The sequence below is a fragment of the Gavialis gangeticus genome, unplaced genomic scaffold (assembly GCF_001723915.1).
Source record: "Gavialis gangeticus isolate Ggan-Ray unplaced genomic scaffold, GavGan_comp1, whole genome shotgun sequence".
In the NCBI taxonomy this organism is placed as follows: domain Eukaryota; kingdom Metazoa; phylum Chordata; order Crocodylia; family Gavialidae; genus Gavialis; species Gavialis gangeticus.
Window position 1 is genome coordinate 86,087,992 of NW_017729025.1, and position 12,412 is coordinate 86,100,403.

The 12,412-nt window shown below is 46.5% G+C and overlaps 1 protein-coding gene across 1 annotated transcript in view; it reads left to right on the forward strand.

Annotated features, from left to right (window-relative positions):
• Positions 1-12,412, forward strand: part of STARD9 (StAR related lipid transfer domain containing 9) — a 259,017-nt gene that overhangs the window by 181,083 nt on the left and 65,522 nt on the right. Inside the window, exons 17-19 of the mRNA XM_019519085.1 lie at positions 8,263-8,314; positions 9,211-9,348; positions 10,125-10,207. Coding sequence (XP_019374630.1) covers positions 8,263-8,314; positions 9,211-9,348; positions 10,125-10,207 — 273 coding nt within the window. The remainder of the gene's footprint in view (positions 1-8,262; positions 8,315-9,210; positions 9,349-10,124; positions 10,208-12,412) is intronic.

The following is a 12,412-nucleotide window of genomic DNA, read 5'->3' on the forward strand; positions in this document are numbered from 1 at the left end:
AAGCACTACCAGGAGTGACTAGGAATAATGGTCACAAGCTGGCAGAGGGTAGATTTAGGCTAGATATCAGGAGGCTCTACTTCACGCTCAGGGCGGCTAGGTTCTGGAACCAACTTCCAAGAGAAGTGGTGCTGGCTTCTACCCTGGGGGTCTTTAAGAGGAGGCTAAATGAACACCTTGCTGGGGTCGTTTGACCCCAGTACTCTTTCCTGCCATGGCAGGGGGTCGGACTTGATGATCTGCTCAGGTCCCTTCCGACCCTACTGACTATGAAACTATGAAGAGTTGGCCTTTTCTGAGGGGTGCCTTGAGTCTAAAAAGGTTGAGAACCACTTACAGGTATGATTTTTTGATTTTCTAAATCACTTCTCATTGTCCAGGTTTCCCATTTCAAGGTAGAAGAAACAATAATTATTAAGCTAGGAAAGAAAATCTCTATCCAGACTATTAAATAAATTATAAAAAGTTTTATGGGCAGTCACAGCTCTAATTTGCTTGGGTTCCTGTCCAAGAGAAATAGAAAGCCTTCAACTTGACCCGCAGGGGGCTTTGTCTGTGGAATTTGTCCATCTCAAACTCCTCAGTAGAGGATTCTGTAGGCACGGAAATTTTAGGTTGTTCTCCTATATCAGAGGTGCTCAAGTTCTGGCCTTCAGACCAAATGAGGCCTGCGAAGTCTCAGCATCCAACTCAATGGGCTCCCTGTGGGCTGGGAACTTTTGTGGCAGGGAAACAGTGGCAATTAATATTGCCACCCTTCCCCACTCTCAAATTCCTAGGAGCCGTGCAGCATGTTGGAACCAGGCCATGCGCGGTTCCTCCCAGATGGCTACATAGGAGCTAGGCTGCGTTCCCTTCCCTCCACATGGCCAGGTTGGAGCTGGGCCATGCACACTTCTCCCTGAGGGGCTGGGCCACGCTCCCTTCCCCTGCATTGTGGCTCGGGGCCTGGTCATGCCCCCTGCTGCAGGGGTGGGTCAGGTTACCTTCCCCCACACAACTGGATCAGGGCGGATCTGCCCCCTGCCACACTATGCACAGCTGGACTAGTGGCCACTGATGCATCGCCAGAATACAGGTCATCCCCTGGGTGAATGGCAGGACCACCAGCCCCCTCAGTCAATCAGTGGGGAGGGGTGGGGCCACCAGACCCATTATCAAGTCAGCAGCAAGGGGTGGGGACACCACAAAAAAGACCACAAAAAAACTGCTATTCCATCCATGAACCCCATGCCGATGAACACATGGCACCCTGTGCAATGAGGGAAAGCAAGCGCTAGTTTCAGCTGCAAGGCCGTTCAGCCAGGAGAGAGCCCCCTGTCGCTCCCCCTGCATCATGGTTGTAGAATGTGACATAGCAGGTGTGAGGCTCAGCCCCACTCAACCCCCTCACTGGGATCTGGTGTCACTCCAGCCCAGCTCCATTCTTGGCAGCCAGGGGCACGTGCTGCACAGGGACCTCGCCTCCCCACATCAGCATTCAGCATAGACACTGGGCACCTGGAAATCTGCCCGGGCCACATTCCGGTCAGAGCTGAGCTAAGTAGGGTCAGTAGGCATTGGATGCCTGTGGCAGTGCAGCCAGCTGCTCACTGGGCCCCTCCTTTCCTTCCCCAGGAGACAGACAGGTTTGCCTGTCCTAAAGGAGAAATAATGGCTTAATGAGCTGGCCCAGCTGCCCAAGTGCCTGGAGGTCCCTTTGCCCAAAGCTCCCCCTCCCTGCACAGCAGGACACCCCAGGGACTCACCACACTGCTCTGTGGGTGTGCAGACTGTGACAAGAACAGAAGGAGGAGTGCATTCCATTGATGGAAGAGGCCAGGCCAGGAATCCCCAAGGTGAGGAGGATCAAGATCACTGCCATGAAGAGGAAGCAACAGGTAGTGGTGGTTGGAGACTCCCTTCTGCGGGGCACAGAGAGATCCATTTGTTGGCCTGACCTGTTTTCCGGGGAGGTCTGCTACTTGCCTGGACCCTGGATCTGAGATGTCATGGAAGGATTACCGAGAGTCATCCAACCCTCTGACTACTACCCCATGTTGCTCATCCATGTGGGCACCAATGATACTGCCAGGGATGACCCTGAGCAGATCAAGACTGACTACAGGGACCTGGGTGCAAGGATGAAGGGGACAAGGGCTCAGATGGCATTCTCCTCAGTCCTTCCAATCAAAGGTAAGGACCTTGGTGACAGCGGACGCATCCTCCAAATCAGTGCATGGCTGTGCAGGTGGTGTCACCAGCAGGCATTCAGCTTCTTTGATCATGGGATCTTTTTTCCAAGAAGACTTGGTAGAAAGCGACAGGATCCACCTGCCAAAGGGAGGGAAAAGTATCTCTGCAGACAGGCTTGCTAACCTAGTGAGGAGGACTTTTAACTAACAAAGCCCTGAGGTAAGTGGTAGGTCTGTGCAAATAGGGAAGTATTCAATTCAGATTTGGATTCAGCTGATTCAGAGGACAGTGATTGAATTCAGAGATTCAGATCACTGTCCTGAATTGATTTGGCTGAATTAACTTTGGAAGATTCGGAGAGATTCGGTGATTCGGATCAGCCAGGGAAAGGCAAGCACAGCCGGGCGGCTGCAGGTTCTCTCACAGCTCCTCTGGCTGTGCCTGCCTCTCCCTGGGTGGGGGAGGCAGCGGGACAAGGCCCCATGGCTGCCCTGCCCAGGCCCATCCCCCGCCCAGTCCTAGCCTAGTCCTGGAACTTAAAAAAAAAAAAAAAAAAAAAAAAAAGCCACGCTCTCACCAGCTGCAGTAGCAGTGATCAGGGGCCTCTGGGCACTTGTGGCAGAGCCCTCCACACAGTGGGGGGAAGTGGGGATCACCCGGCCCCGCCAGGCACACGCACGCAGCATGAGGCAGCAGGGATTGCCACTGCACCTGCATCAGCGCTGGGTGTGGGGGCTCTGCCCTGCTGTGGCTTGCCAGCCGACGCGAGAGGTGCGGGATGTAGGCACGGCAGCACTGGGAGCGGGGGCTATGACCTGCTGTCACTTGCCCCTTTTTGTCTGGAGCGAACTGCGCCCGCATCCTGCCAGCCCCTGCCCGGCTAGGCAAGTGGCAGCAGGGCATAGCCAATGCTCCCAGTGCTGCCGCATCCCATGCCCCCCTGTCCCCTTCCCCGAGTAACAAGCCCCCCACCCCGGCTGGACAGCTTGTCCTAGCCCCAACCCCAGTCCCTCCCACTTCTATGTCCCTTCCCTCTCTACCCCCTCCCCCAACCCTAACAGACTTACCAGCTGGAGGCCGTTGTGTCGGCTGCCTATTTAGTCTATGGCCGAATCTCTGAAACAGCTGAATCTTTTCTGAAGCTTTTCCGAATCAATTTAGATGCTTCCAATTAATTCAGAGCTTTTAACTGGTCTCCCGATTGGATTCGGATTCAGAGATTCAATTCCCAAATCAGGCAGAATCTCCTTCATATCAAATCAGCTCCAGAAGCTTCACACAGCCCTGGTAAGCAGGGAAATGGGGGACCAGGAGGAAAAGGATGTAGGCAGAGGAGGCCATCTCATTCTTCCTGGGAAAGTAGTGCAATCAGCTAGTCACCTCAGGTGTCTGTACACAAATACACGGAGCCTGGGAAACAAACAGAAAAAATTGGAAGTCCTTGCACAGTCAAAGAACTGTGACATGATTGGAATAACAGAGACTCGCTGGGATAGCTCGTGTGACTGGACCATGGTCATGGATAGTGTGGAAGAAATCAAACTTCGCGTTGTGGTTGAATCAGAACTGACAGAGCCAGCTTTTCTTTATTTAGGGCTATACTGGGATCACAGGGAGGATTTCATACAGCAAGGGGAATCACCCACTTGTCTGTTTCAAAGGAATCCTCTCCCTCTCTAAGTTTTCAAGCATTTTTATACTTAAGACAGATAAAGAGAAAAAAATATGACTTTGGAGAAACTAAAACAAGTTTACTTAATTGGACATCTGTGCACAGGGTAATAAGACATGCAGGATTCCTTATTTTAAAACATGTAACTGAAATAAACAGTATCAGCTCTTCTGGTCTTTGTCTGTTTTTCTAGTCAAGTAGGCCAGAAGCCGGACTAAATTTATTACCACAATAGGTACACACTGTTCAGGAAGGACAGGCAGGGGAGGAGAGGAGGAGGAGGTGCACTGTATGTAAAAGAGCCATATGATTGCTCAGAGCTCCAATATGAAACTGGAGATAGGCCTGTTGAAAGTCTCTGGGCCATTGATCTGGGAGAGCAACAAAAGTGATGTTGTAGTGGGTGCGTGCTCTAGACGAACTGAGGTAGATAAGGCTTTCCTCAGACAACATCCTGAGATCTACTAAAAGGGCAATACAGCAGTGCACAAGCAATCCAGGAAAGGATTTTTGGAGAACAATTGGAGAGGCCAACTCGGGGCTGTGCTCTTCTTGACTTACTGCTTGGAAACAGGGAAGTATTGGTGGGGGATGTAGAAGTGGATGGCAGGTTGGGCAACAGTGACTACAAGATAATTGAGTTCAGGACCCTGACAAAAGGGAGAAACAAGAGCAGCAGAGAATGGACCCTGGATTTCAGAAAAGCAACAAGAGGAACATCAGGAAAAGTATGGGTCCCTTAATGGGGAAGTGACAGGTGATGAGGAAAAGGCTGCAGTACTCAATGAGTTTTTTTACCTCAGTCTTCACGGGTAAGGTCAGCTGCTGGACTATTGTATTGTGGAGAAGGTGAGCAGCACTCAGTGGTGAAAGAACAGGTTAGAGGCTATTTAGAGAAGCTGGATGTGTACAAGTCCATGGGGTCAGATGCAGTGCATCTGAGGGTACTGAGGGAGTTGACTGATGTGATTGCAGAGCCACTGTCCCTTGTCTTTGAAAGCTTATGGTGATCAGAGGATGTCCCAGACAATTGTAAAAAGGCAAATATAGTGCCCATCTTTAAGAAAGGGAAGAAGGAGGATCCAGGGAACTACAGTCAGCCTCACTTCAGTCCCCAGAAAAATCACGGAGCAAATCCTCAAAAAATCTATTTCTAAGTACTTGAATAAGAAGGTGAATAGGAACAGTTAGCATAAATTCACCAAGGACAAGTCATGCCTGACCAACCTGATTCTCTTTTATGATGAGATAACTGGCTCTGTGGATGTGGGGAAAGCAGTGGATGTGATATACGTTGAATTTAGCGAGGCTTTTGATATAGTCTCCCACAGCATTCCTGCAAGCAAGCTGAGGAAATATGCAGTCGGATGAATGGACTGTAAGATGAATAGAACACCAACTGGATTGTCGGGCTTAAAGGGTAGTAATCAATGGGTCAATGTCTAGCTGGCAGATGGCATCAAATGGAGTACCCCAGGGGTTGGTCCTGGGGCTGGTTTTGTTCAATATCTTCATCAATGCACTGGAAGATGGCACAGAGTGCACCCTCAGCAAGTTTGTAGATGACACCAAGCTGTGGGAAGCAGTAGATACATTGGAGGGTAGGGCTAGGATTCAGAGTGGCCTAGACAAATTGGAGGATTGGGTCAAAAGAAATCTCATGAGGTTCAACAAGGACAAGTGCAAAGTCCTGAACTTTGGAGAAAACAATCCCATGCAGTGCCACAGTCTGGGGACCAACTGGCTAAACAGCAGCTCTGCAGAAAAGGACCTGGGAGTTGAAGTGGACAATAAGCTGGATGCAAGGCAGCAGTGTGCCCTTGTTGCCAAGAAGGCTAATAGATTACTGGGCTGCATTAGTAGGAGCATTGCCATCAAATTGAGGGAAGTAATGAGTCCACTCTATTCTGCACTGGTGAGGCCACCTCTGAAGTACTGTACTCAGTTTTGGGCCTCCCACTGTAGAAAGGATGTGGACAAGTTGGAGACAGTCAAGTGGAGAGCAACAAAAATGGTGAGGGGGGTGGAGAACATGACTTATGAGGAGAGACTGAGGGACCTGGGCTTATTTAGTTTGGAGAAGATAAGACTGAGGAGGGATTTGATAGCAATAGCTGCCTTTTAACTACCTGAAAGGTAGTTCCAAAGAGGATGGAGCTAGATTGTTCTCAGTGGTGACAGATGACAGAACAAGGAGCAATGGTCTTGAGTTGCAGCAAGGGAGGTTTAGGTTGGATATTAGGAAAAACATCCTCATTAGGAGGGTGGTGAAGCACTGGAACAAGTTACTTAGAGAGATGGTGGAATCTCCATCCTTGAAGGTTTTTAAGGCCGGGTTTGACAGCGCTTTGGCTGGGATAATCTAGTTGGGGCCGGTCCTGCTTTAAGCAAGGGGTTGGACTAGATGACCTCCTGAGGTCCCACCCAACCCTAATGTTCTGCGATTCTAAGAACCTCCTCCCAGTCCCACCGGCATTCTGTCAGATACAAATACAGTGCTCCACCTGCCTGATCTCAAAGCCCTTACCTTGTGCTGAGGCAGTGCATGGGGGGGTGGGATTGGTATAAACCAACTGCCTGGCCCTGGCAGCTCAGCTGCCCCCAAGGCCCAGGTCCACCTGCACATGCCCAGCCCAGGGTCAGGGAGCTCAGGCATGCAACAATGTCTCGGCTCTTGCTGTGCCTGCATGTGCACTGCAGTCAGGGCTTCTTGCACAGATGCAAAGGGAACAACTGCTGGAATCCCCCATCTCCCTCCCTCCCTGGCTGGCTAGGAACCCTGCTTCTCCTGGCTGTGCACTGCCTTACCTCTAGGTACTGCCAATAGAATTGCAAGGACAAATGATTGACATGCATTTCCACCAATGAATTGAAAAGCAAGACTTTTTCTAGTCTGTTCCTCATTCAGGAATGGACAGGGGGCAAAGGGTTTAAAAACAGGACTGTCTGGTATAAAACAGGACCAATGGCTGCCTTAGGCTAGACAGGGCCCTGCTACGAGTGCTCCAGGTGCCAGATTGACCCGACTGGCAAGATCCGGCCCACATTTGCACCAGGCACTGCCCATCCAGCCTGGTGGACAAAAAAAAAGTTGAGCACAACTGTCCTACATTCATTCATATGTAAGGACCCTAGCTCCAAAGGGTGGTGGTGACAGTCCCCTTTGATGCTAGGAAATCAGAAAGACATACTTATAATTATATCTCATTTAATTAATTAACACTATAATAATATGGTAACCCTTAGGCTGCCTTTTCCCAACCTTATGGATTGCTGCTCTTCCCTGTTACAACTTAATTTTAAGCATAGTGAAAGTTATTTGGAGCAGGATTCTAATTGGCTTCTAATAGGAGCAAAGCAGCCTTTGAAGATGGTGTAAATAATCATTCTTTATTTTAGCACAATCTAGGCAAATGAATAATAGTAAGATCTGATTGCATTATAGTATTGAAATAAATTTGTTTTAGAATGTTTCATCAATTTACTGACTTAAAGATAACTATATGCAATAAATAAATATTGTACCCCTTCAGACCTGAGAAATATCCTCCTTGTTGTCCCAAGGAAAAATTGAAATACTTTGATAAAAGCTGGGACATAAGCTGAGCGCCTTTATTTGTACTTTATTCATCAGGCTATTGATTGTGAACTTATGCTTAATCAACATTCCCTTTGGAATATAAGAATATTAGCTGTTTTCCACCGCTTACTCAAAAGCTTGTTTTTAGTTTCAGTCCCTTGAGATTTTTTTACCTAGACATTTTTTATTTTCAAAATTTGGCATATATTTGTTCAAAACTAGTTCAAACCGCTGGAAGTAATTATGCAAAAATATCTGCCTCAAACAACTTTAAAAAATCACTTCCAAGCTGGTTGCAGTTTCTGCTAAGATAACAACAGGAGGAGCAAACATGGCAATAAGTGAGATAAGGAAGCAAACGTAAAAGTGGACAGTACAGATTAAGGCATCATTAGCACGTAGCTAGTGGCTGTAGCCTGATCTACACCATTGGTGTCCCCAGGGCTGGATGAGTGGTACATGGCTGGGGCATGGGCCAGATCTGGAACATGAGACCCCATTATCTGGCCTGTGGGTCTGGAATTTGGTGGTGGCTGGTCCTTGCTGCTGGTCCTCCTGCCATCAAGTGTCTGACCCCAGGGGCAGCCCCATGGGCTAGTTAATACAGCGCTGCACCCCGCAGCTGGTCTGCAGGGCTCCCCATAGGTCCAGAAATTTTGCAGCAGGACAAATAGCAGCGCTGCTCGCCACTGGGATGGATGACCCAGCTTCTCTAAATGACCATGGTTACTATATTTGTTAAAATACTATGGTAGAATTATCAAGCTTGTGTCTTTCATTTTTAATAGGTTGCTTGTAATTTGCCTCATGTAAAAAAGTTATATTCCTGTTTTAGGAAGGAACAACCAAAATTGGAAGAATTGATTCTGACCAGGAGCAGGATATTGGTAAGACAGAGAGATAATAAATGATTTTATGTTGTGTTCAGTTAAAATCCTGTTGCTTTTACTTGTCTGTTTTAACAATCTAATAATAATTTTTGCTTACCAGCAGTCTTTGTGTGAGAGGTTAAGCAGAAGGCAATACAAATTTATAGGCTTTTTATAACCTAAACTTCTAGAGTTAACTTTTGTTGAAGCTTCAAGAAAACCATTAAGGTAATTGGGACCTATTTTGGGTTTTCTCATGGGAGTAAATTTACATTAGAGATTGAAAATTACTCTAATCAAGTGTCTCAAATTTGCTATATTCAGTCTTGTATTGGTGCCAAAAAAAGCTCTTGTGTGGTCTGATGTATGTGTTTCCAGACTGTCTGGCCGTGACATACTGGATCTTAATCGCATCATTCTGATTATTCCCTTCCTCTCTGAGTTCATCTCTGGCATTAATTATAGTAGCAACAATTTGAAAAACTGCTAAAACGTAGTAGAGATTGACAACTACTTATACTTTAATTAGAAACAGCCTAGAATCTTGACTTCGGTTACATTTTATGTTCTGGCTCTACCAGTGAGAGAAATATAAGCTATAAAAATAATGTAATAACTGAAAAAAAATCATAGTAATTTGCAGATCTGGTAGCTTTTAACTTTCAAAGGTTAGAAACATTTGGGAAGAACAGTGCAAATACTGGCAGACTAGGAAGCTTTTCTAAGACCTTGTTTTGGGCTCTTAATCAGAGGGGAGATATTAGATCCTTACACTGTATGTGGTTCTTTGACCATAATACTGTGCATTTAGGTCACTTAAATACAGTGGGTTCTTTGTTTTAGACAGTGTAATGGGGATCAGAGTTTGAAATTAAACTTAAAATGATCAAGTAAAAAGAACCTACAATTTGTAGTTTTGCAGGGTCAGTGGATTGAAAGGGAACATTGCATTATCAGCAACAATTGTGGGATTGTGACACTGCAGCCAGTCCAGGGAGCACACTGCACAGTAAATGGTCAGGAAGTCACCAGTGCTTGCCGACTGTCACAAGGTGAGCTTTGCCATTCTTTTCTGAGGTGTTATTGCCAATGATATAAGTGTAACTGGAGAAGAACAGTAAAACAGTATGAAAATGACTATTGTAAATCCATTCCTTAGCATCCTGTTTCTATTTCTTTAGAATTTAAATGTCAGAAATGTACAATTTTGTTGTGATTATAAGTTGACCTGCTTATAAGTCACCCCCATGTTTTCAGGTTCAATTTTAGGAAAGGTATTTTTTTCCCTGAATAAGTCTGTCACTAGATATAAACATATTGAACTTCTGTTGCTCTTAGAAAATCCCTCAAGAGAATCAGATAATCAAGAAAAGGACCCAAAGGGTTAAATGTACAAAAAATACTGCAAGTACAGGAATCAAGACTGGTGTGTGGGGGGCAATTTTAGATGTAACCTGAGCGCAACTTTGCTCTTTTCTTCGGAGGAGATGCTTAACTGAAAATGTGGAAGGGTTTGTCTTTGACTGTACAGTGTGGTTGAACTTACCTTGGACTACATTTTCTATTTTTGTGTATATTAATTACTGGAACTAAATTATTTCCTCTTCTTTAGCCCTTGTCTGTGGGATAAAGTTGTCTGTTATATTTTAGCAGTTGAATTAAAACAAATTTCTAATAATGGGTTTTCTATTTCCCTCCAATGTTGCAGTATAATGCTGGGAACAAAACTCACAAGGTCTGAAGAATTAAGCTGTAGGTCCCATGAGTGCGCATCAAATACCAGATGTTTGATGAATTGCACTTCTACAGTTTTTCTTTTTCTTTACAGGGGCTCTTGTTGTCTTGGGTAAAGTTAATAAATTTAGATTCAACCACCCAGCAGAAGCTGCCATTTTACGACAGAGAAGATTGGTAAGTCATGAAAGTTTGTATTTTCCTTTCCTACATTTTTTTTCTCAGTTTTGCTTATTATTTCATTTTACAAGTGAATTTGAAAATATAAACTTGCTTCACAGCCATTTATTCATGTCCCTCACTTTCCTCTTCTAATAGTCTATAGCAGGGGTGAGCAATTATTTCAGCAGGAGGGCTGCTTAATGTGATTTCATGAGCTGTTGAGGGCTGCACACACAAAATCTTTCAGATGTCATTTAAACAAATTATAGATAAAAAAACAAATTGTATACTAAAAATCAGATGTCTACTATAACATATTTTAATTTTATTTCAAAAAATATTTTTTGTCCTGATTTATATATTTTTGAGTAGTGATAGACAGACAATTGCGTAATAGCTCAAAATAAAACCTTACTCTTGCATACTGTGGGGGGGGATGAGGGTGTGTGCATGCAGGGTGGGGTGGGTGTGTGTGTGGGGTGTGAGCATGTGGAGGGGTTGGAGTGGGCTGTGGGGAGAGTAGGCATGGGGGTAGGTGTGTGGGGGGTGGCCATGGCAGGTGTGTAGGAGAGCATGGGTGTATGCATGTATATTGGGGGCTGCCTGGGTGCTAGGTCCCGGGAGCCAGCCAAGGATAGGAGAAGGGAGGGAGGGAGGGAGGGAGGGATGGTGGGGCAGGGATTGTGTGCAGCAGAGCTTGCCCAGATGGTGCAGTGCAAGTGCAGATGCAATCCATCCCCCCACCCATCTGGCTCATGACTGCCCTAGCCATGCTCCCCATGGGGCCAAGACCCACCCACTCCTGCCTGGGGCAGCCCACACCATGCTCCCACCCGTGCCCACCAGTCCTGGCCCTGGCCAGTGTGCACAGCTTCCTGGCAGGGGTGCTCCCAGTCCACCCAGGTACCGCTAGACTCTCTCCGCCTCCAGCTGCAGTTCCTCCTGCCCCTGCTGCACTGCTCTGGGCAACTGGCAGTATAGGGGGCTGCGCACTGAACATCATATGCTGAGCCAGGCTGGGGGGAACCTGCAGCCAGGCTGCTCCTGCCCCAGTGCATGAATCTTCCACTCCAGCTCCCAGCTGCTTTCCACCGACTCAGCCGCCTGGTGTGATGAGCAGCCAACTGCAGGCAATGGAGTGAGTGGAAGGCAGCAGGGAGCTGAAGCTGGAGCTCCGCACACTGGAGCAGGAACCACCCAGCTGCAGTTTCCCCCACCCCCCCCAGCTGGGTACCTGGTACTGTCACACATCTCCACAGCTGCCATCACTCCCCCAGACTACCTGCTGCCTGGAGCGGTGCAGCAGGGGCAGAAAGAGGAGGAGGAAGAAACTGCTGAAGGTGAGGGGAGCCAAGCAGTACCAGGATGGCTGCAGCTGCATGGGGAGCAGCCCCATGAGAAAGCTGCACACACTGGCCAGGGGTGGGGTGGGCAGAAGCGCAGTGTGGGCTGCCCTGCCTGGGAGCGGGTGGAGCTCAACCCCATGTGGAACATGGCAGGGGCAGCCGTGGGCCAGTTGCAATCAATTGGGCGGTGCCTACCACGGGCTGCATCCAGTCAGTTGATGGGCTATATTTTGCCCATCCCTGGTCTGTAGTGACTCTAAACCTTTATGGGCAGACATACTGCTGCATCTTGTAGATGTGCTTAGCCAAAGAAGATGCAGACCCCCTTAATACTTTAACATTTCCTTGTTTGTAGTTATGACTTCAGTGGAATTGAAACAACGCAATTAAAGGCAGAGTACTGCCATGGAGACCAGTTTAAAATTTTTCCACATTTTGTAATACTCTAAGTTATCCCCTTTATAATATTGTATCTTATAATAAATAAATAATTATTCATATTACTTCACCATCCAGAATTAAATACATTGACAATACACTGAAAATACTGGTTGGAGAAATTATAGAGTTAGTGTATAAAACTCAGTGTTATTATCCCTCAAGTTATGAATGTATTCATTTTCTTTACACCAAAACTGGAGATTGAAATTAAAGATTGATAAAAGAAAGACTGTATAATTAATACTAGGAACTCATTACTGCAAGCTATTGTTTTGGCCAGTAGTTTTTTAAGACACTGAAATGGAATTTGAATTTTTTTAAATATGATTGGGATTTACAGGTATACTAAACTAAATGAATTTTAGTCCCCTGATTTGGGGCATTTGGTTATTACCAGCTAAAAACAGGAAGAATGTTCTTTTTAAGATACAAA